General features: G+C 36.0%; 2 protein-coding genes across 3 annotated transcripts in view; one reads left to right on the top strand and one right to left on the bottom strand.

Annotated features, from left to right (window-relative positions):
• LOC131685056 (adenylate kinase isoenzyme 1) overlaps window positions 1-21181 on the bottom strand; it is a 33412-nt gene extending 12231 nt beyond the window's left edge. Inside the window, exons 1-5 of one of the 2 annotated variants that reach the window (XM_058968454.1) lie at window positions 20836-21181; window positions 12546-12824; window positions 7356-7448; window positions 6237-6511; window positions 6095-6179 (exon numbers count right to left, since the gene is read on the bottom strand). In XM_058968454.1, the coding sequence (XP_058824437.1) occupies window positions 6095-6179; window positions 6237-6511; window positions 7356-7448; window positions 12546-12548 (456 nt within the window). In that variant the 5' untranslated portion in view covers window positions 12549-12824; window positions 20836-21181. The remainder of the gene's footprint in view (window positions 1-6094; window positions 6180-6236; window positions 6512-7355; window positions 7449-12545; window positions 12825-20835) is intronic. The other variant, XM_058968456.1, reaches the window with a different exon arrangement.
• LOC131685057 (dynein light chain Tctex-type protein 2B-like) lies at window positions 5329-6674 on the top strand. The gene is made up of 2 exons (XM_058968457.1): window positions 5329-5494; window positions 5559-6674. The coding sequence occupies exons 1-2, from the start codon at window positions 5454-5456 to the stop codon at window positions 6052-6054; spliced, it is 537 nt and encodes a 178-aa protein (XP_058824440.1). The 5' UTR covers window positions 5329-5453; the 3' UTR covers window positions 6055-6674.
• Window positions 21182-24407: the final 3226 nt, after the last annotated feature.

Below are 24407 nucleotides of genomic sequence, written 5' to 3'. Positions count from 1 at the left end.
CTAACAAATTGAATGAAATAAAACGAATAACTGAACATGAAATGCATAAAATTAAAGCTATGAATAAAATGAATCAAATGAATAAAATTTAATCAAATGATTCAAATGATTCAAATGAAACAAATGAATCAAATGAATCAAATGAATCAAATGAATCAAATGAATCAAATGAATCAAATGAATCAAATGAATCAAATGAATCAAATGAATCAAATGAATCAAATGAATCAAATGAATCAAATGAATCAAATGAATCAAATGAATCAAATGAATCAAATGAATCAAATGAATCAAATGAATCAAATGAATCAAATGAATCAAATGAATCAAATGAATCAAATGAATCAAATGAATCATATGAATCAAACGAATCAAACGAATCAAATTAATCAAATGAGTCAAATTGATTTAATTCATCCAGTGAATACAATGAATAAAATTAATGAAATGGATCAAATGAATAAAAAGAATGGATGAACAAAATGAATAAAATAAAAAATAAATGAAATGCATAAATAAAACAAACGAATCAAATAAACAAAATGAGCTGAAGTGATAAAATGAATAAAAAGAAGAAAATGAACAGAATGCATTGATTAAAATGAAAAATTGAACAATGGTAAAAGGTTATAAATTAATATAAAGAAATAAATTGAATCAAATAAACTATTTGGAATAAAAGATTGAAACTGAAAAAGTAGTCAGATTATTAAAATGAAGAAACTGAACAAAATGAATAAACTGGAAAAAATGAATAAAATGCATACAATGAAAACAATGAATAAAATAAGTTAAATGAGTTATGAGTAAAATGCACAAAAAGAATAAACTGATCAGAGTGAATCCAAAGAATGAAACGAATAAAATAAGTAAAATGAAAGCAGATGAACAAAACGAATAAAAAGATGCGGAATGAAATAATTAATTAAAATGAAATGGTCATATATTTAAAGCTAAAAATATTTTTGAATTAAGAAAATGAATAAACCGGATTGTACGAATTTGAGAACCATTGCATCAAAAAGTTTTGAAATGTTTTTAAAATCCCATCTTCTGAGAAAAGGCTAATAAATATGCAATAGACTTTCTAGGGCTTCCATCTTTTTTTGGTTTTATTCTTTTTGTTTTCATGCTTCTTTACTTGACGTCGTTTTAAGATTATCTGGTGTTTCTACCTTATTGTTGGACCATATTTATTTATCAGGAACCTGGAACGCTCAATTTGCTTTGGAATTCGAAGTTTACTTTTTGGTCACATATTCCCGAAAAAAAGATTTATGTACAGAATAGAATTTACTGGTCTAGTATTTCAACGCACAATTGAATATAGTATAGTGAGACAAGGTCACATGTGCTTTCAAGCCCCTTGAACAAAGAACGACAGGGAGAATGCGATTCGTGAATGAGACAGGTAGATATTTCAAAATTTTTATTTGCATTGAAGTAAATAGTGTAAAATGTCTAGGCTATGTCGATTGCATAAAAGCCGTGCATTCAGTTGATTGCAATGCAGTCTCTTTAAATTCATCCTTATAGCTTTCATATTGTTTCGTTCGGAATTCTCGTGCAGGAAATATGGATAAATAAGTCCTATACAGACCAATTCTGTGAAAAATAAATGGTTCAAACTACTCAGTATATCCAAATATGGACGACGATAAGTTAGAGGACACATTGTAGTTGCATCCCCCATCGAGAGTGGGTACTTTGGAAGACTTCTTTTCCTGGATCTGGTTTGTGGATATTTTTGGTATTTGATCCGTTATTTTTCATGAAAGTTCGTACCAATACAACGAATGTGCAGCTGATACAACTCATGGTTCATTCGCCTGCGCAACGTTCCGTCTTCCATCTGCAACACCTTTCGTTCGAAAACTCCAAGGGTGCGTTGGTTCTCCACGAGCATAGTCCAGGTCTCGTGGCCGTAGAGGACCACCGATCTAATCAGCGTCTTGTAGATAATCAACTTCGTGCGGCGGCGAATTTTGTTCGACCGGAGCGTCCTCCGGAGTCCAAAGTAGGCACGATTTCCCGCTAAGATCCGTCTCTGAATTTCTCTGCTGTTATCATTGTTGTCGGTTACCAGTGAGCCCGAATACATGAATTCGTCGACCATCTCGATTTCGTCACCGTCAATCCGAACTCGGGTGGGAGGTTCACATTGTCGTCTCTAGAACCTCTTCCTCTCATGTATTTTGTCTTCGAAACGTTGATGGCAAGACCAATCCTGCTGGCTTCAGCTTTCAGTCTTTGAGTATATATTTCATTCAAAATTCAATAGAGATGCGAATAGTTTAAATATCGCACGTGGAATGTCTCTTTTGAAAATTTTCATCGTCAAACTTTCATATTACCCAGTTAAGCCAAATATTTTTCGGATATAGCCATGAATTTCCTTAATTATAGTGTAGATACAGGCTTTGAATACAATTGAATTAAAATTGAGTTGATGTAGCAGCATACAAAAAATAGTTTTGTTTTCTCAAACCTTCGCAATTACAATTAATAAATATTTCAGATTGGCAGATTATCACACAACTTAGAAATGGATACAGAAATAGCTAGATAGATGCGATAGAAGAGAGACAGAGAGAGAGAGAGAGATGGGGGCGTGTGAAGAATGGCAAATGATGGTTAATGCAGTGACATTATTTTTATAGGTATATTATTATGATATATTGATTCCTTTCATTCTTGTCATAATTAATGTGAGTAGTAATTTTTGTGCCATAACCAGTATAACCTAAATCTTGTAAAAGATAGGGTTACCAAATGGGCTGAAAGCGAAATAAGGACATTTTGAATTTTGACCGAGACTAACAAATTTTACTAATCTTTGACTAAATGTGTTTGGTTGAGTGGTGTTAAGAAAAGTTAAGTTAAGTTAAGTCCTAAGAAACTATGCAGAGTATTAGGTCGTGGCATACCGTGTTACATTTGAAATTTGTATGGATATTATTGCGAGAAATCCTATATTTTTAATCTTCGTTTCCAAAAATCAAAGTTTTTTCTTAAGAGAACTTATTGATTAAAGTCCATGAAGGTACTAAGAAATTTGCCGACTGTGCTAAAAAGTGATAGCTGTTTAAAATTCGATGGTTCGAATTAGAGGACAAATCTTTTTTTTCTCAACAAGATGAGAAACATGAAAAGTATTAGTTTGTAACTTTTCTTCAGGCAATAAAATTTTTGGCTAAACTAAACTTTTTGAATCATTAATATGAACATAACAAATCAAAAGACTCTAAGGAAGTGAACAACTAAAATGGCGAGTAAAATGTTTCATTCGCTTGAGTGAATTTAATCTAATTGATTTCAAATATAACATGGATTGAGATTAAAACTAAGGACATTTGAAGTAAAATTAAGGACGCTTTCCCAAATCATCGAAATTAAGGACATGTCCTTTAAAATAAGGACGGTTGGTAACCCTATAAAAGAGCTAAATTTTCGCTAGATTTTTGGGCTTCAAACATACAGTTGCTTTCGGTGACGCCACAAGTATAATTATATGAGAAATCTTTTATCTCACTACTAGGTGAATTACTTGTTGATCTGTGTATTGATATAACATCCAATATTTACCTCATGATTGAACGCAATGCCTAATCCAAGGGATAAATACTAGAACTCACTGTTTCTTTATGAACACATTATTTTGTGTTTGAAGTAAACTTATATATATTGATTTTTGAGAAATAGTTAATTTATTATAAAGGTAATTCACAAAATGTTCTCAACATCGAATTCCTTGAATCAAGTAGATGTGTTTTCATACCCCGATATTCAAAATCGGTTTAGTTTTGCCCCTAAAACACCAGTAAAGCAATACTATGTATGAAACAATCTCATTTTTAGCTAGTAGAAATTGGTAAGCGAGGACTAGAAATACAAAATGTTTAATATCTTCGCCGCTCGTGCACGGATTTAGACAATCTATCGCTTGTTAGAAAGGTATTTTAACAAGCTTTCTTTTTATGTGCAGTTTGTTGGACAATATTGTATTGTTCAAAAGTTATTCGCCAAAAACCTGCTGTGTTTTGACAAAATCGCCCATATCTCAGAGAGTAAACAACATATCGAAAATCAAAAATAATAGTGTCAAATGGCAACGTTAGGCCTTTCATTTGAAACTAATTTTATAAAGATCGGTTCAGCCATTGCTGAGATAATTACATGACATTTTGTACATACATACATACACACATACACACACACACATACAGACATTGTCTCAATTTGTCGAGCTGAGTCGATTGGTATATGAGACTCGGCCCTCCGGGCCTCGGAAAAAATTTTCAAAGTTTGAGCGAATCCTATACATTTCTTTTGTAAGAAATGTAAAACAACATGAAGTCAATACAAATGCACGTTTCTATTCTCGCACACGCCGTGCTAGAGTACCTTGAGCCTTAAGGTTGAACAGAGAAACGGACAAAAATCAAAAACGAAAAAAGCAATTTTTTTTTCCTCACCGTTCGTTAGATCTTTATGAAAATCAATCAGCAGTACTGCAACAATATTCTACATAAGCTGATTGATTTTCATGAAGATCTAACAAGCGATGCGGGAAAAAACTGCTTTTTTCGTTTTCGATTTTTGCCGATTCTCTGTCCAACCTTAACGTAACTGGAACAGCTGAAATTGAGCGACAGCCATATGCTACCAGTAATTTCTCCTGAAACTGATAAGTAAATCGTGCAAATACATCTACACCACCATCACTTGATTTTAACACATATCCACAAAAAATAGTTCCATTCCGACACTACATGCAGAAAAAACTAGTTCACAAACCAGACGCAAAAATTACCTAAATCCGATTCAAATATTATCAGTAAATAGAAGTTCGAATGTCAGGTTCAAAAATGTTGGATCTGGATACTTTCCTTTGGATTCCCGACTTCGTTTTCAAATGACTAGTTCCCGACTTTTGGTTTCAGCCGCATGGCTCATACTTTTCCTGCTTGACGGAAAACTTTGCGTTGGTTTCAGCCAGAATTTTACGCTTTTCCAATGTCATTATTTTTAATGTAAAAGAAAAACGATATTTATCATATAAACTTACATATCTGTGTACCCATCCACATTTACCCCGGAAAATGAAAACACCTCCAACAACGCCATAGCGCACTCAAATATCCTTCTCACACGTCAACAGCAAAACAGCATAGAATGAAACACAAAACCTAACGGAAACAGCGAACGAATCACGAAACACGTGTCACCGGTTAATTGATGGGCCGAAATTGAAAACTTCGATTCGTTCGCTTTTTACTCTTGAGCTCAAAATTGCAGCTACGGTGAATTATTTCGGTTTTGAACTTGCATGCATGTGCATCTGCAGCTCACTTCCTCGTGCGACTGTTACAGCAAAAACAAAAATCGATACTACATCAGCAAAGTGCCGTCCTTTCAAGTGCTGGTAAGCGAATCGAAATCGATCAGCGAAAATGGCTGTTTGGGGCTCCCTTAAAATCACCAGTGGTAAGAAGTAAGTACCTACAATCAAACGGTTGTATCGAATAGTTATTTATGATTGCAATTCGAACTTTAAGGATCATCGCGGCTCCATCATCGCAAAGCATGCGATTTTCTGAATCTCTCACGGCGGCCCTGGGAAATCGCAAGTGTAAATATAAAGAGGTGTCGAAGGATATGAATCATTATATCAACATGGAAGAGGAGGAAAAGGTTATCGCCGTTCCACCGTTTAGCATTAACCGCTTGAAGGCCATGATTCAGAAAACCATCCGACAACAGTTTATCATTCGAGACGAGGATGGTGATCTGCTTAAATATGTATACAATCCGGAAAATAATTTGGAATTGTGCCAAAAAATTGCCAAAGTGATTAAGGATAAGATTCGAGCGGCCAACTACGATCGCTACCGGATTATCAGTTTATGTACTGTCGTGGAGAAGAATGGTCAAGGAATTAACTATAAGATGAAGTACATTTTGGATCCATATTTGGACAATTATGTCGAATACTGCCATGACATGGCAAAGTTTTGGATAATATCGACTGTGATTTTGGCACACAAAGATTGAATCAGCTAATCTAGCGATGCAATTATCAGATTGAACTTACATTCGAGCACTCGAAGTATAGAATGATGTCTACGGGAGCGATGAACTTCTCGAACTCTGGTCCCTGTGCTGGTTCGCGGGGATAGCTAAAATGATGTTTTATGTGTAGAAAAGCGTTACATAGAAATAGCTTCAATACTCACCCATCAATCAAATAGCCAACCGTACCCGCTAGCGCTTTCACCATCGCCGCCTCCAACAGCTTTAGCACAGTTTCGTTAGGCACCAGGATACCCTGTTTCATCATATCCTGCAACTCCTTGCCCTTGTCTGAGCCGGATGCTACCTCATCGCGGAGCAAATCTCCTGTGCTGAAGTGCGAAAAGTTGTACTTGGCAACAATCTTGGCACACTGGGTTCCTTTGCCACAACCGGGTCCGCCGAGAACCCAGATAATCGGCACGTTGGCGTCACGCATCTGGAAAGTACCGTTGTGGTTACGTTAGATTTTCGGATATAACGAACGGTCGTAGGATTAGACACACACATATATGTAGGTAGTTATTAGTTTATTGTAGAATAATTTGTTTAATGAGTTTTTGGATTTGATGAGTAATCACCAATAAAGGTCTTGCCTTCAATTCAACTGTCGTGTGCATCAATACACTATATTGGAAACTACAGTATTATTAAAGTGGAAGTCCTTTATTTGGAAGTAATTACTTATCAAGCTTCCCACGAAAAGTTAAGAAAATTAAAAAAACAGTGTAGTATTTACTTGTGTATTTCTAGATAATCTATAAACAATGTACTTTTTGAACAGTACTTTTTTGAGTGACATAAAGGAATGTCACGTTCAGCATACTTAGAATCAAATGTTCGATTTAATTCAACTATGTTATATAATAATAAACTGCAATCAACAATCCATGCACTTCACTATCACTACAGATAGCGAAGTGAAGTGTACATGTAGTGTTCATTGAATTTAAAGATTGTATATGTAATTAAAACGAACGAATTTTTCTTGAGTAAGTTAACTAAAATCTAAAATTGTACATGTTCCAAATAACTCCAGTCATGCTAGTTTAGTTCTGGTATTATGATGCTTTAAGCGGATAATTTAGGATTAATAATGCAAGCAATAATAGCTTAATAGAAAATGAAGGAAAACAACCTTGTGCTAGTTGATAGCCTAGAAATTCGAAGAATCATGAAACTAAGGAAGAAAAAAACAGCGCAAATAAGTTGCATGAAAACCAGAGCAAAGCATAGTTAGACAATTATTTCTCTAATTCTTGCATTGGTCTCATACAACTTACGGTGACGGGCGTTTGGGGTGCAGATGCAGTTGCGGCAGTCCGCTCTCTCAGCTTTGATTCATGCTCCAACGCCATCTGGTGACACATGAATAACTGATGGGCGGCACAGGTGATCACAATGAGCGCGTATGTCGAGAGTTTTGATTGTTGTGTTGGTTGTGGTTGGTTGGTTGGTTGGTTGATGGGTGACGTAGATGAATGTCATGAGCGACACAGATAGACGGAAAAAATAAAAACATTCGCATCAATCAGCATTTTTACGCACATTTGAGAGCTGAGCATGATGTATCTAAGAATAGCAGCACCGCTGTTTTCAACACGAAAGATCACGCGGCTTCCAACGTTCATCAGAAAGCTTCATTCACTTGCAAGCTAACCAATGAGCGGAAAAAAATGGGTCTTAACGGCTAAGTCGCAACAAATGCACGGAAAAAAATTCTTCCCAAATTCGTGAATAAAGTACCATGAATTTTGTAACAATCACGTTTCTATGTTACGAAAATAGGACCATGAACAAAAATCAGGTGTTTCAGAATTGTGCTCCATGTTTCTTAAATAACGCATATATTTGTGGAGCTCTGTTTTTTACGTACCTCAGTCACGGTTTCCGCTATGCCAACCGTGACGAAATGTGATTTCATTCTTAAATTTAGGAATATTGCTTATGGTCCGAATATACAACGTGAATTCATGTACAAATATGTGTTTTGATGGAAAAATTATACCAATTAGGTAAAGAGTATGAAAAATATGAAATGTATAGTGTTAATGTAGTTTTAAAGCCATTTAGTATGATGCGTCATTTTTAAAGTTATAGGACCTTTCACTTAAGTCATTTTCCGGACTAAAAAATCCACATGCACATAAAGTTTTTTTTTTCAATAAAAGTAACACTTGTGACGAATGTTGAATTTCTTCGAATTTTTCAACAAAGTGAGCATCAGACTACAAATGTTTTATATTGCAATCGTGAATTATTGCACTGGATTGAAAAGAAGCCCTGGAGAAAATATTTGGGGGTAAACTTTAGTTTATATTAACCTACCATAAGCTGCAAGTGGTTAAAATCAATGAATGACATGGTAATTCAGAATAAATAAGGGTTGCAATTAGAATTTATTGTACTTCACAAATTTAAAATATAAAATAAGTCGCGCCTAAGTGCTGTGAGAAAAACATATAAAAATTAATCTTGCGACGTTTTTACAAGACGCATATCAATAGCTGCAGAAGTTTCTCAAGCGCAAAATGTTTAAACATGATTATAAAAATTTTACAAAGTTTTAAATATAACTTGTTTTATTTATAAATACAGAGCATAATGAAATCTGGCTTTCGTTATTCGTTAGCTATGCAACAATCACGTACTGTGCTGCAAATAACTCAGTTTGATTGCTTTTGTCATTAAGGACCATTTAAATCATCACTCTTGAATGCCTGGTATATTTGTCACGTCACCCAACTCGTGCTCGTTAAGTAGTTCACAAAGCCATGAAATATTATTCATGGACTCGTGAACTGGTTCATGATCGTCAGCATATTAGTCACAACTCCACTCCACGTGATATTGCTCTCAAAATCATGAAAAATTATGCATGAGTTCGTGAACTAGTTCTTGTTTCATAGTATATCACAATCTATTTTGTGTGCTTCTGAAATTTAAAAGATACTCCTCTCGTGTTACTTTGCACGTGGTCTTAAAATACTCACGTGAACTATTACACAAAATTTGGAATAATATTCATGAATTCAATTTTGTTGCCTAAACAGATATATTAAATGAAACATAGTTGTGTCCAGGTGATAGGGACCAGCCATAGGTACGAGAAATATACGACGTCGTGACTAAACATCCGAAATCAGGAACATCATGCAAGTCCCGGCTCTTTTAGTCGATATAGTTAATACAAATTAATGTATCGATAACCGAAATTAGTCCCATTGCCAACACGATTCCAGCCGCTCAATCTATTAACCCTTAGGTGCGCACAATTGTTTTAAAACAGCATCGCGAAAACCACCTCAAAATTATAATAGTAACGTATTAAAGCAGTGAGACAATTTTAAAAAAAATTGAATAAAATTGGTTTGCGCCTTTAAGGGTTAAAAGTCCAACTCGATAAACTGTCTATCATGATCTCCATATTCAATTCGACACCATCTACTTTGTACTCGCGTGGCTCAGACTTCTGTAGACACCTCCTTATATTTTTTAACGAGCATTTTCGCAATTCGGAGTGGTAACCAAAGGTACTTAAACGGGAAGAAATCCGTTCATTAATTCACGAAAAACTCATGATTGTGAATAATAACCCCATATTTATGAAACTATGTATGTTTCCATAAAACTAGTTCGCATCAAACAAATACCTGGTGTTTAATTCGAATGTTTGGTTAGGAGTTACTGTGGTACTTCCCTGAACATGTTTTACTATGATTCTTGTTCATAATTTTGGGATGCACTGTTTTGTATACACTATATACCATCTAAAAGAGCCGACAGGTAAATGATGATCAAGAATTTCGAAATTTATATTCCAGTTATCGTGATGTTTTAGTCAATAACTTGACTATATGGATCGCGGTATTTTGTTCTGTGAACTACATCACGAACAAGATTTATGACTCCATAATATATTTTTGGTGCTCAGTGCAGTTTTCGTTTTCTATCCAGGCATCACACTGAATTTTAACAAATGAGTTACGATCTTCGAGGTTCCAATAGTTGTCTTTTATCTGCTATTGGTACCTATTACCGGTCGCTATACCTTTTTGATATTTCATGATTAAGTACATGGAACAAAAATGATTTCACGAATTCATGATTTTGTGAACTATTTCACGAGCACGAATGATAAGTCGTGAATAATACGCGAGGAATCATGAATCAGTTTACGTATCTGTGAATAATACTTTATGATTTAGTGAATTATGATACGAGCACGGATATTGAATCGTTAATAATATATTAGGAATCATGAATTAGTTCACAGATTGAAAGGATTCATGAATGTAATTCTGAGTTTCGTGAAATAGTTCACTAGAAAATAACAAAAACCCGATCATGATCAAAATGGAATAAATCATGAATCAGTTCGCGTCGTATAGTTGTACTCTGCATAGTGTTCCTAAATCTATGAATAAATAATTCCACGAAAAATATTCCATCCACGGGAACTAGTTCAAGTACAGAAAAAGGATTTAATAATGACGTGACGAAATCCGTGTCTGAAGTTCACAAAACAAAAACGAATATCTCCACAAATAAAAGCATTATGCATGTTTTACTGAAAGGAAATTGAACATAATTATAAAACTTATGTTTTCTGTTCATGGTCTTGATTTCGTAACGTATAAACGTGATTATTGTAGAATTCATGGCACTTTATTTGCCGTTTTGAGAACATAGCGATCTTGACAGTTTTTCTAGACAAGTGCCTTGAGTGTGCAAGATCTTTTAGTCCTAAGTTTAATATTTAATATTGAGATCTAGGAACAGGAAATATTCTGGACCGAATTGTACTGGGATCTATTAGCTGAGAACTTTATGGCATCATCCATGCTCCATTTGACCAAAAATTTAAATAATCCTAATGGAAGCTTGTGGAAAAACGTAACGCTTCATGTGTTTCGGAGCCTTCCAATAAACATCAGTCAGATAGAGCCACGATAATACTCACGTAGCACACAGGTCCTGAATTCATTTTCTGCAAGAAGAAATTTTTCGTCCTGAAGCAGTCCCACAATATTCAAAACTATCGGATATGGGCCGTATATAGAGAGAATATGTTTAAGACCCAAAAGATATATCACGTTTCCAGAGTGCAGTTTCTATGATGATTTGGGGGTTCATTTGCAAGCGAAGTAAGTTACTCTTTGTATTTGTTTATCAATAAAGCTGCTAACAATCAATAGAATTTAAATCACAAAAGGTTTCGAAGAAAATTGTTTTCCCAAAGAAGCGATTCCCTTAATAAGCTTACCATTATGTATTCTAGCAAGACAGTGCGCCAGCGCACACGGTAAATGTGATTCAGGCTTGATTTAGATAAAACCCAATAATTTTTGTTTTTGTTCTGTCTACATGCTGACAAAGTTAAATTACTGCAAACTTCCCATTTTGATCAGTTCATATCAATTATTTACGAAATTTGCGAAAAACTTTCAATAGAATAAGTGTAAAAGAAAGTAAAGAAAATCAATGGAACAGTCATTCCAAAACCAAATTCCAAATACTGCTTCATCTACTCCCCTTAAACAGTGCTTTGTGTAAAATATTCTCAGAAATCAAATGTATAGCTGCTGCATTGCTTTAACAAATGCTGAACGTATGTCCGAATGTATCGAACACAGTAAAACACAACTGTGAAATTTAATCAACTCTGATGACTCTAATTTTGATTTAACCGCCCATTGCTATCATCAAAATTTTCTCGTTCACCATTTCGATACGAGTTTCAGTAATTCGGGAGCTACAACTCTGGGAGTAGTAGGTTTATAAAAAGATTGTTAAACCAACACAACAAATTTTATTGCAAAATATCATCCGATAAACGTGAAAAAATGTTTTCCTCACAAAATATTGAAACAAGGACTAATTCTGAACCGTCGCTTAGTGCATATGTTTCAAATACACTTCAAAACTATCTTCGCTTTCAAATCATATTTCACTCAAGTTTAAATGCACCTGAAAAATTCCTACAATGCTCAATAATTTTAAAGACATAACTTATATCCATCATCGGAAGCGAACAACTCGTAAAAACAAATCCTACGTGTAAAGATACTATGTCGCTGGTACCCCTTGGATGAAGGGATCGGGACGGCCAGGAAGCGCGGCAGCGTTCAATATCACGGCATTGTACTTGACATTTATTTTTAGATTTTTCACAGATTTGTTTCGGCACACAGTGTGCATGTTTAAATAAACCAAGGGCAAGTTTTTTATTGCGATACGCTCTTGAAGGTGAAGGCCTGAGTTCCTTAAGCAATACGACCAATGCGTTACCACTAATTCTCACGGCTTTTATTTACTCGTGCATATTATTATATCATCACTATACACCTTGCAAGCATTCAAATAATCTGCTCAGCTCTCGTATTCGTCGATAATTTACACTTTATAAACACTACAGCTTGTAATCACTTTACAACTACGATGCGCATACCACAATTCCAGTTATCACTTACCATGATTACGAATTTGATTAAAGCTGCCTTCTGCACAAAATCACAAGTAATGATCAACTAGCCGGTCGTTTTCAATGCATCCGCTAAAACGACTGTCGACTCTCGGGCAGTTACTGTCCGTTTACGTCTCGCTGTTCCGTTCAATTGGCGGCTGGCTCACAGTGCGGGCAATAGTAGTAGTGCTATAAGATCTAGATTCACACTCTCAGTATCTCGGCAACTTATTACTACTGAGCTCAGCTGTTTGACAACGATAAGCCGTCCCCACCTGCGTCTGATCTGTGGATAATAATGTTTGGTTAGCTATACAGTGTGGAAACGGTGATTGTGAGCATGTTAGTTATTTGTTAGATAGCATAAGAATAATCTAGGGTACATGATCTCTTATTCATCACATTAATATGGCATTAACGTTATAAGCTTATGCTAATTCAAGCAATTGATAAATCTTAGATTATTTTTTCGTGCACAACAAAGTTTTATATATGAAACTAATGGCATTTTCGTTTTTGACTGTACACTACACCGGTGTAGTCGGTACTACAGTCATTCAAACTTAGGTATAATCAGTATTCCTCTTTTTTGCAATACGCCGGAAAACTGCAAAATTCTATGAGATCTACACAAAATCTTCTCGACGCACAGAGGCGTAAATCAAATCAAAACCTGGTCAAAAGTTTAAAAGCTCAAAATTAGTTATCATTGGTATGTGCTGTTTCAGGATTGTCTGAAGCGATTGTTATTCAAGATAGTCATTGAGGTGGTAAAAAAGCCTATTGTGGATTTTTAATTCAAACTAATTGCCTTAAGGAGGAAGTAAGGGTTCCAGTGTGAAAAAACACTTTTTGTGATTTTTTCTTAGAACTTTGCGTAAAGCGAATTGATTAAAGCTGATTGATTGATTGATTTGTACATTATAGTGTATCATTTCAATAACATGCTGTAATTTATCCATGTAAAAATATCGACAAGCGACTCGATGACAAAGCTTCTTATAGAACACCTCTGGAAAAAAACATGATTTTCGGTGTTACCTGCTATTCAAAAACTACTTCCGATTTCTTTCAAACTTTGCATACACATTCTATGTAAAAAATACCTAACCCCTACGTTGAGTTTTTGAGATAATTGTTTGATTAATGCGGGTTTGATTTGCAAACCCATATTATCGCAATTTACACAACCAAACACTTTTTCACGTTTCCGGGTCTGAACCAGTTTCCGGGTCCGAACCAGTTTCCGGATCCGATCCAGTTGCTGGATCCGATCCGTTTCCCGAATCCGAATCGGGTACGCGCAAAATATATGTGATTTGACAACCACAGCCTACCCCTGCACAGACAATCTAACGCGGTAATATTTATTGTATAAGAAATGATAAAACATGAGTGTGACGCAGAGAGTATTTGAATGTGCTTAGATTGCCGTTTAGGGAATTTTTGTTGGGATCGTTTTAGAATTAACCGTTTGGCTATTAGAGCTTTTTTCTCATTACCGTAAAGGTATTACGGCCAAGTTTTGGGTGCACAACTTAGTCAACAACCACAAATCGATTAACCAGATATTTTTAACGAAATAATGTCTGAGTTAGTTTCACACGGGGTCTATTGGTGGTTAAGAAGTCAATTATATCTTTTATAAACAAAATGCTAAATTTAATAAAATATCTTTGAGTATTGTACCGACTGGAACTACAATTTTCTGTGAATATTTACGGCTTTCTCAGTCAATTTAGCTTGAGCAAACGAATTGTTTTTAAAACTGCCCGACGCTTCGACCGTGTTTGGCGGCCTTTTTCAAGGGAAACTAAAATAATCGTTTATTATGAGTGAACAGGTAAAGCATAGTAAAAACATATATGGAAAAGGTACGAAACAAAAACAAAATTGCAGCGCTGTGTGGAGGAAGTAAGGGTTCCAGTGTGAAAAAACACTTTTTGTGATTTTTTCTTAGAACTTTGCGTAAAGCGAATTGATTAAAGCTGATTGATTGATTGATTTGTACATTATAGTGTATCATTTCAATAACATGCTGTAATTTATCCATGTAAAAATATCGACAAGCGACTCGATGACAAAGCTTCTTATAGAACACCTCTGGAAAAAAAACATGATTTTCGGTGTTACCTGCTATTCAAAAACTACTTCCGATTTCTTTCAAACTTTGCATACACATTCTATGTAAAAAATACCTAACCCCTACGTTGAGTTTTTGAGATAATTGTTTGATTAATGCGGGTTTGATTTGCAAACCCATATTATCGCAATTTACACAACCAAACACTTTTTCACGTTTCCGGGTCTGAACCAGCTTCCGGGTCCGAACCAGTTTCCGGATCCGATCCAGTTGCTGGATCCGATCCGTTTCCCGAATCCGGACCAATTCCCGGATCTGGATCAGTTCCCGGATCCGGACCAGTCCCCGGATCTAGCCCATCCCCTTTTCCCCTTATCAGATCCGGACCTGAACCAGGCCCATACTTATTGCTTAGATCCAGACAAGTGTCTGGAACCGGACCCTCAGTTCTGATATGTGGATCCAAACCGTTCAGGAAGGGAAGGACTGTTCATTTTTTTGCAGTCGTTACCTTTCTGTTGTCGGGATAGAAAAGAAACACCGATCGAAATACCCGATCACTATTTCGAGTCGATTTTTTTCTGACTGTGCTTTGAAGCTGTGTCGTGTAGAAAAAATCGAAGCCCGTCGTTATCCACATTGTGTTTGCTTTGCTTCATGTGCAATACAATGACAAGCGAAATACTACACACTTCCAGGAGGACATTGTCTAGCAAGTATTTCGTACCCAACATCAGCTGGACCGAACCTGATCATCACGGTTAAAAAACAATAAATAACAAAATTACAAATATGTCAACGACTAGTAAACGAAACATCCGAAACCGCTTACCCTATATTCTCGTTTTTGGGGTGAAGTAACCAAAAAGATGGGGTCCAAAGAGCTGAACCGAGGCGAAATGTTGGGTACGGGCAAAATATATGTTATTTGACAACCACAGCCTACCCCTGCACACTTCTAAACAAACTAACGCGGTAATATTTATTGTATAAGAATTGATAAAACATGAGTGTAACGCAGAGAGTATTTGAATGTATTTAGATTACCGTTTAGGGATTTTTTTGTTGGGACCGTTTTAGTATTAACCGTTTGGCTATTAGAGCATTTTTCTTATTACCGTACAGGTATTACAGCCTAGTTTTGGATGCACAACTTAGTCAACAGCCACAAATCGATTACCCAGATATTTTTAACGAAATAATATCTGAGTTAGTTTCACACGGGGTCTATTGGTGGTTAAGAAGTCAATTATATCTTTTATAAACCAAATGCTAAATTTAATAAAATATGTACTAAATTGTTTGGATTTATAGCTACACCTTACTGAAGATCAATCATACCTTCTTTTACCACTTTGGCCACCTTCGATGGAATCGTAAGTGATGAAGAGTAGCTTAAATCCTGAATGGAATTGGCATGTGTTTCTGGCTGACTCCATTTTAACCCATTCATGCCCATGTTGTTTGTGGACAACAACGATTTCAAACAGCTATAACTTCTGATTGAGGCAAGATTGGCTCAAACAAACAAGTAAAGCTAATAAATGTGACTATTGGCTTTCATTTGAGTATTAACAGTTACAAGTGTCAGCTCTAGAACTGAAGTTATTGCAATTAGTCTGATTAAACTCCGATGGAGCAGTGCTGCCAGGGACATCTTACGTTGACGACGGAAAATGAATTTTTCATACAACTTCGTTATGTTGCAATATTAGTGAAAACTGATTAAAATTATCAATGTAGACTATTTTTGGCTACGTTTTCTACGGAGTTGGACTATTTGAAATATTCTAGGAGAATTGTAGTAAGCATTGGAAGGTAAAAATTGAGCAGCTTCTAGCACTGCAAGGGAAGCACCTACCTTTATGAAAAAAGGTTTTTCGAGTTTCTTGACCCCACCGTTTTCAAGAAAAAAGTAGCTTTGAAACCCTACACGCACTAGAAAAAAGTTGGGCATGAAAGGGCAAACTTAGTCTCATTTTCATGTTTGGTTTTCTAGATTAGGTGTTACGGGTTGATGCGCGTGGTCACCAGGCACGTAGCTAGAGGGGGGGCTAGGGGGCTAAAGCCCCCCCCCCCCCCCCGAAATGTTTCGAAAATAAATTTCAAAAACATTATTATCAACGACTTTAGCTTGTAGCTTGTTTGGTTTGAGATAAAGTTAGAAGGTTGCTGTTTCCAACAACCAAAATCAATGGTCACGAAATTCAGTGTGGTTTATGCTTCTGTTCCAGCCGGTGTGAAGCGAACGACAAATAAAGTTACTTTTATATTGTGTTCCTTGTCTGAAGAACAAAGGAAACTTCTACTATAGTCTAGTAATCTGTCGAGATGGGTGAGTCGCAGAAGCAAGAAGTGGTGCACCGGCCAAATACTGTGATTAGTGGTGATTCGCATAAGACCGAGTATTAGTGATGAAGAACGTTTTCTGGAGGTGAAAGTGGAGGCTATACTTACGATAGCCACCTTTATTGACTTCTACCACATCAGGTATTCTGCGCTCATAGCGTTCAACAAATTCGATCAGGCGAAATCATTGATCTTGAATGATTTAAAGCCATTAAATTTTAATGGATCTTCATATAAATGGACGGTGAGAGAATCAATGTTCGGTTACAAAATCGGATACCGCTTACTTGCAGATACATATCACATATGGGAGAAACGCAGTACAAAACATAATGCGATAGTACAATTACACATAGTATTCTTTGCACATATCAAAGGCAAACTAGTACGTTCCAGTTCTGTGAAAAAAACGCCGCATTACGTTTTATTCATCGCTGAACACAAACAATTACCAAATATGTGGCACATGTTCAGGTAATATTGACAACGGCAATAGCTGCGTCAATATCTCAAAATCTACAGCCAGCACAATCATTGAGGAAATTCAAAATCATAAAGGCAACAAGCAAGCATGTTTGCGAACATAAAGGCAGCAACCACGATTATGACACGGAAGTGTTCAATAGCGAGATAGTTATGAACGACCCCCTATACGCAGTTGGTAAGGAAAAAATATTTCCCTGCTTCGTAAACAAGTATCTACGTGCAATGGTTAAGAGCTTGCGTGAGATCTGTTGGATAACAAGTAAAACTCATTTTATTATTTTTATTGTTGGAAATAGATATAACTAGATAACAGAACCACTGTTTCGATTGGCTAAAGCATTGAACCGAGTTCACTTATGAATTATTTAAAAAATAGTAGAAGAAGTTTAATGGACGACTGACTACTAAAACTCTCTAAAAGTGAACGCATCATCGCAAGTGATTGTCCTATTTAATAAAACTCAGATGTAATACTCGATATTGGCAACTCTATTTTGAATTTAAATGACAGGTTTTTGAATTGTAGCCAATTTGAATTACTGTATGAGGTCTCTGAACTCTGTATTCTTAGTATAAATACTAGACATCACATTCAAGCGTACTAGGCAAAAAAAATATTTCAATTTACTGAGAACGATATAGCTGAGGCGACAGTTTTTGCTTTCGCGTCATTTTAACGCATCATCATTTTCATTGGCACTTAATTTCACTTTCATGCGAGGAATGCGTTTCGTTCATGCGAAATATAAAAACCTTCACCAACCAAAGCATTCATTTGTTATTATGTGGACAGTTCGAGCATTAGTGAGCTGCGTAATCTATGTTTAGTGCATTTTCGCTCAATAATCCCTCTCAGAGCTAGCATAGAAATAAAATTCAGTTTGCTTCTGAAACCGAACATATGCGAACCCGAATGCGCTATGTCGGGAGAATGAATGACGAGGAAAACGAACCAAACATTTCATTCATCGCGGTGGGCAGGAATTGAGTTTCGGTTCTATTTCAAGTTCAAGCAGGTATGTCAATTTTTTTAAGCTCTGGTTACATTTAACAAAATTGACGTAAATTGCAAGATAACAGTAATCAGGGGATTTCCTTTCGATTAGTGGACAGTTTTATAGTAGATAAAATTCCGGCTAGTTTAGTAAACTAATTTATTGAAACATCACTTTTGTATTGTCCAAAAATCCATGAATTCCGAAATGAAACCTGAAAGCTTCGTGTGCTCAAATATAATATTTGCTTAATCTAGGTAAATACAGCTATAGTTCTTATTTACGCTTTGTAGAGAAATCAGTAGTATTTTTTACATGTCAACAAACAAGATTACTGGTCTGTTTTTTGCCATAGTTTCAGTAGAAGAATTGCCTAGAAAAATAAGCCTGTCTAATGATATAAAAAGTATCAATTTCATAAAAGAATAGGATCTGTGAAAAATCTGAATACTTCAATAATTAGTTGTTCTCACTTGTCTGAAAATAGTCTTTAATGTATCATCATTTATATTGAAAATTATTATAAATTTGAGTTGAATAGGAGCTGAACCGTTTCTGCGCATCTACAAATCGCCTTCCTAATCAGAAGATTTGAAGCGAATTCCGACATTCTCTTGTATTTGTATTTGTATTTAAATAGTTGAGTCTTAATGAACTATGCTAAAAAGAAATGACCTAAAGTCATTACTAATGTCGGTGCAGCAGTGTTCGAGAACAAAGGACACGGGTTGGTGCGTAGAGGTTAATTTGTGATAGAAGATCGGGAACATCATATTCAGTCATAAGAAGCTTAGACAAAAAGGCAGTTTACGACGCGGGCCTGCGATCTTCTAAAGTGTGTAGTCCTAATAATCGACAACGATCTTCGTATAGTTCAGGTTCAGCGGATCATCCCAATTGACGTAACGCATATCGTATGAATCTGCGCTGGACAACCTCACTTCGTTGGCTCCAAGTTGTATGATGGGAGCACCCACCAGACCACCGTTTGCAAATTCCAATGGTGAAAATGGTAGCTTATAAATTAATAATAAAACCAAATTCAAAAGCAAGAATTCGTCGATGTACTATACCATTTATTGTATCAGACAACATATTCTCTATTGCCTTAGTTTTGGAACTATTTTCATTAAGAAATTTTCAAAATTACATTCAGTTTCAAGTGACTATCTCAAGTCGACAGAAATTACATATTTATGCAACAAGTTTTAAGCCCCTCCCGAAACAAAATCCTGGCTACGGGCCTGGTGGTCACACACGAAATTCTCACATTAACCGCATTATATCTAAATGACGCACAACCTATGAAAATGCCTTTTTAAATTGCTGGCATTTTTGGTCCGAATCATTAATGACAAATCAAAATCTCTACGACCACAATGGTTAACGCAAGAGGTTCCGGAAGGTCGGAAGCAATGGAAAGGTTCCAAAATTAAGATCACCTCTGTTTCTCAGAGATGACTGACTCGATACTCACGTATGTCATAGTGTTCATGTCTTCATTTAAGTTGTTTGTAACAGCATTCTCATTAACTTTGCGAAGATACTAAGTATATAACTTAATTTGCTTGAATAGTTAAGATAATTATTTTTAGAAGGAATGATCAGTAATTTTTTGCCGGAAGATGCTCTATTTTATAGTGCAAAAATTCCTCAAAGATACCAAACTTTAAAAAATGCCGGTTTCGAAATTATGTGAAATATTAATGAATATTACCTAGCGAGATTTCTAACCATATCTCGATATCAGAGCTGGATTTCTGGAACAGTCGATGCACAAAAGTTTGCATTATTAAAGTTAGTCATTGTGTTCTCATGCACCAATTCGGAGATCTAGAAGACCAACTTAAGCGAAGGAACGTAGTCTAAAAGAAAAGCAGAGTTTCGACTAAAAAAGTAACGGTAATGAAAATTATGTCTGTGCCAGCAACAAAATCGATGAAGCGGTAAATGAGACGGACTTGCGACTAGAAGCAGCACTCTAGCACACACTAATACATTGACCCTCGTGTTTTGATTAGCTTTCTTATCAAGCAGTTATGTTCACTATATAATTGTTATTATCTAGACCAAGTGACGCCACTTAGAACGTTAAACACCCAAGTTTGAATGATTGTTACACTGACTGAAATGGTGTAGTGCAATGTAAAAACGAAAATGCCATTGGTATTAAGCCACAATAGTTATTTTCAAACCACAAGGAGAATAAAGATGTCATAATACGCTTTCGAAGGTTGTTCACTCGTTTAGTGCGGGTATTTCCAGTTACTAGTAAAGTATATACTGTCTACACTATTCATGCCACTTAAATTATACAGTGGCAAATCCATCTTAAATGATTTGTTCAGTATTGAACCTTGAAAAAAAGACAAATAAGTACCTACCTTCGCTGGCACCCCTTAATTCTACACAATAAAAAATGTATCCATCCACTAGCCTAGTCCTGTGAGAAAATCTCAGCTGCCGACGATCAATTCCACTCGAATTTTCATTGAAACGTATAATTTGTCCCCGGTGACGCTTTCCTTCGGTTTAATTAAAGCCAATAATCGAAAAATATGAACCCCTCTTCCCACTTAAATTATTCAACACTTCACTTTATCATCACTGACTGATAAGTTTCAGCCTCGCACTCACAACGCTGACAGATAGACGATGAGAATTTGTTGTGGTAACGCTCAAGCGACCAAACACTTTCCACGACTGCTGGATCCGAATACGAATGAAGTGAATCGAGCACTGCACTGCTGCAGTTGATGCACATCAGCGTGGCTCACAACACACCGTGGGGGGAATTTAATGGATCGATCTCAAGGCTGAATTGAAAGCGGTCAACTAATGGCTCGTACAAAAAAATCAAATCCGACCCAACAACAAATTTATCAATTAATTCTAGAATGTTTTTAAAATTTCAAACCTTTCATTATGCGATAGTCATATATTGTGTTCTGTCAAAAACAAACAAAATAGCATAGTGCAACAAGTGCAGCTTTCTTCCCTTCATCGATTTGGATCTGTCTTCATACATGCATTTCGCTTCAGTATGAGTAAACCACGCCAATAAAAGCAATTGTATCTGCGCAAATGCGAAAACCCGCTCGATGTGATGGTAATTGAACAGCACTGAATGTATATCGCGTATAACACATTGCTGGGAAGAAGATAATGAAAGATGGAAACAGCGGGTTTCTGGTTGGAAAGGTTTCAGTATTGATCACAGTTTTTCATTGCCATGATGAGCTTTTCAGAGTTGCCAGGAACAAATTGTTTTCATGTTTGGTCTAGCATAAAACTGACTTAAAAGTCTTTTGTTAAAAAAACATCTTTTGCGTCTACGCCGATTATCTGCAATTCTTTTCTTATTCAACTTAATTCAGAGTATCGCGAATTGTGAAGCTTCTTTTCCTTTTCCCTTTTAATAACTATGAGGGATTCAAACTTTTCCATTTTATCCGTTCTAACGATATTCAATTATCACGGGAGTAAAGAAAGACGCGCAGGCATTGTAATTCTCTCTCACTCACGCGAGAAGAAGCTTATCCGATGTCCAACTTTTCCGATATAAGATGAGTGGCGAAATTCACCGTCTCCACAAATAGCGTGATAATGATTTGCCGGATAAAATTTATTTGACTTTTTCCTTCTCACCGGAGAAGGTGATAAAATTTTAATTTTGTGGACATCAATTAAAACTTCAAAAAATACACTTAATTACAAAGAAAAGCGGCAAAGAAGTATGATAGACTTGTTTTTTGTGTTTTGGAATAACGACAGCAAAGCAGCGAACGCAAAAAGGATTCCGTGATAACTCATTCACTCATTCTCCGGCTGTTTATTTATCCGGAGAAATAACACGTTGTATTTATCCGGAGAAGTTGTGTGAGTGCCAATAGCTTTTCATGTAAAAATGTGAGTTTTTATTGTCGCAGTAGCAAACTATCCGGGCGCATTTACTCATATGAGTGATAAATGCAATGCCTGAAGACGCGAATGATTTATTTTAGAGTCATAGTTGAGCAAGATTGTGAAAAGAAAGTATTGAAAAATCATGGAAAAGGGTCATATAAGCAAGCTTAAAGTTGCGCTATTGGATTTAGCGTCTATCCCTCGATAAGACAATTTCACATACTGATGAGACAAATTCACACCTTTTTGAAAGGGTTTCATCTTGTCTCCTTCTTAGGGAGAAAGGCACCATTCTTAGCATTGCGGTTTTGTACTGTCGGATATCTAAATAATATAAGAGTTAATTTTTTTGAGTTATTTAAAAAAAAATTCAATCTCTTTTTCTCATTGTTAAAATTAGGATTACAAGGAAAACATAAAACCAGAGACTTAGTCTCTGATAAAACTGTCAACAACTCACAAAATTAAATTAAATTAATCGAATCCCAAACAGCATAACAGAGAGCGAAAGGGAAAAAAACTGTTATACGAAGGGCGAAAAAGGTAGCGCGAAACAGGCAAGGTTCGATCATAGAAGTTAGCAAGAAACCGACAAAATGGAACGAAATGAACTAAACGTTCATCGACATCCTTAAAAACTAAAATAAATTTCGTTATTTCTTTTTGTTTTCCAGAACACATATTCAAGTTTTGTAAATAAACAGAAAGAAACTAATAAATTACATTGTTTAGAATTATATTTCAGGTTGGTGTAAAACTAATAATTTAGGTTGTCTACACCCAAAATTTATGTTAAAACAAACCCATATATTACTTAGAGCTGATTGGGAACGACTACCCAACAAACAATATTGTTTTTATATCCAAATTTCGACCGAGTTTTGCTTCTAAATATGCAGTACAACTAAGTCGTATACAATGCGCAATATATCTACATTGAGATGAAATTGCGTTTCAGTATACGATAAAACTGTGGTCGGTACTTAGTCTGATCCCATTTAATTTTGATTCAATAAAAATACGAGTGAGAACCTCATCCATGTTTTGAGTTGTTACAACCTAGATCAATCGCTCTACATGACAGCAGTTCTTGTTTATTGACAAGAAAGCGAAAACAAACTCTTATTTTTTTAGATTTAATGTCTAGCTAAGTGCTAATTTTAGTTTTGGTTGAAGTATCTCTGCCAGGAATTGATCCACTGGGTTCCTGCTCCCATATCGTAGGAAGCGACTGAAAACAGGGGTCGTCAAGTTGATGTGTTTCTCCGTGCCGAGGTCTGAATGGCTGGCATGATAAAAATATGCCAGTCGCATACGGGATACGGGATGCCGTCTGTCTAAACCTTGCTGTGTTACGCGAATCTCTGACATAGTGGACGCTTGTTCCTTCACAGAACACTTTGGTAGAATACCAAACTTGTTCGACTCAAAAAGCTATATAGAAGAGCTTGGAATCTCAGCATCAAGGACGGTTCAGAGGAACTTAAGTTGGCTCGCAAAGCATACAGAAATGCCCTTCGATCCTCTAAGCGAAGTGATTGCAAAAATCTCTGCATGAATATCTCAAGTCTCAACGGAACTAGTAGATTAAATAAGTTACTTTAGAAATCGAAAGAGTTTCATGTCAGTTCCATTAGAACTGCTAATGTTGAATACTAGTCTGACGAAGATGTAGTACTCCAGTGTTGTTGACATACACTTTCCAGGCTGTACGGAGCCGTCACTGGCGATTGCCAATGAATTCTTTTCAGGTAGGTCTGATTCTTGGGTATTTTGCCGTGGAATTGTGACAACCGAATCGATCAAATAGGTGATTGAAAGTTTTGCTCCCTATAAGTCTCCGGGAAAAGATGAAATCATTCCAGCTCTACTTCAAAGAGGGTATGAACACTTCAAGCATATTTTGAAAAATGGTCTTACTTGTAGTTTTGCAACAGGTTACATTTCATTAGCGTGGCCGGAAATAACTGTAAAATTCATTCCCAAAGGTGGTCGCGTAACTTATCGGGAGACAAAGAATCCGAACATGCCATTCATTAGCGTAGCTTGC

Source organism: Topomyia yanbarensis, chromosome 2 (genome assembly GCF_030247195.1).
Source record: "Topomyia yanbarensis strain Yona2022 chromosome 2, ASM3024719v1, whole genome shotgun sequence".
In the NCBI taxonomy this organism is placed as follows: domain Eukaryota; kingdom Metazoa; phylum Arthropoda; class Insecta; order Diptera; family Culicidae; genus Topomyia; species Topomyia yanbarensis.
Note: the sequence above shows the minus strand (reverse complement) of the source record. Positions and strands in the feature narration are given on the sequence as shown.

Coding starts and splice junctions, on each gene's coding strand:
- LOC131685057 (XM_058968457.1), top strand. CDS start 5,454: ATGGCTGTTTGGGGCTCCCTTAAAATCACCAGTGGTAAGAA. Junction 5,495..5,558: donor AAAATCACCAGTGGTAAGAA/GTAAGTACCTAC, acceptor TCGAACTTTAAG/GATCATCGCGGCTCCATCAT.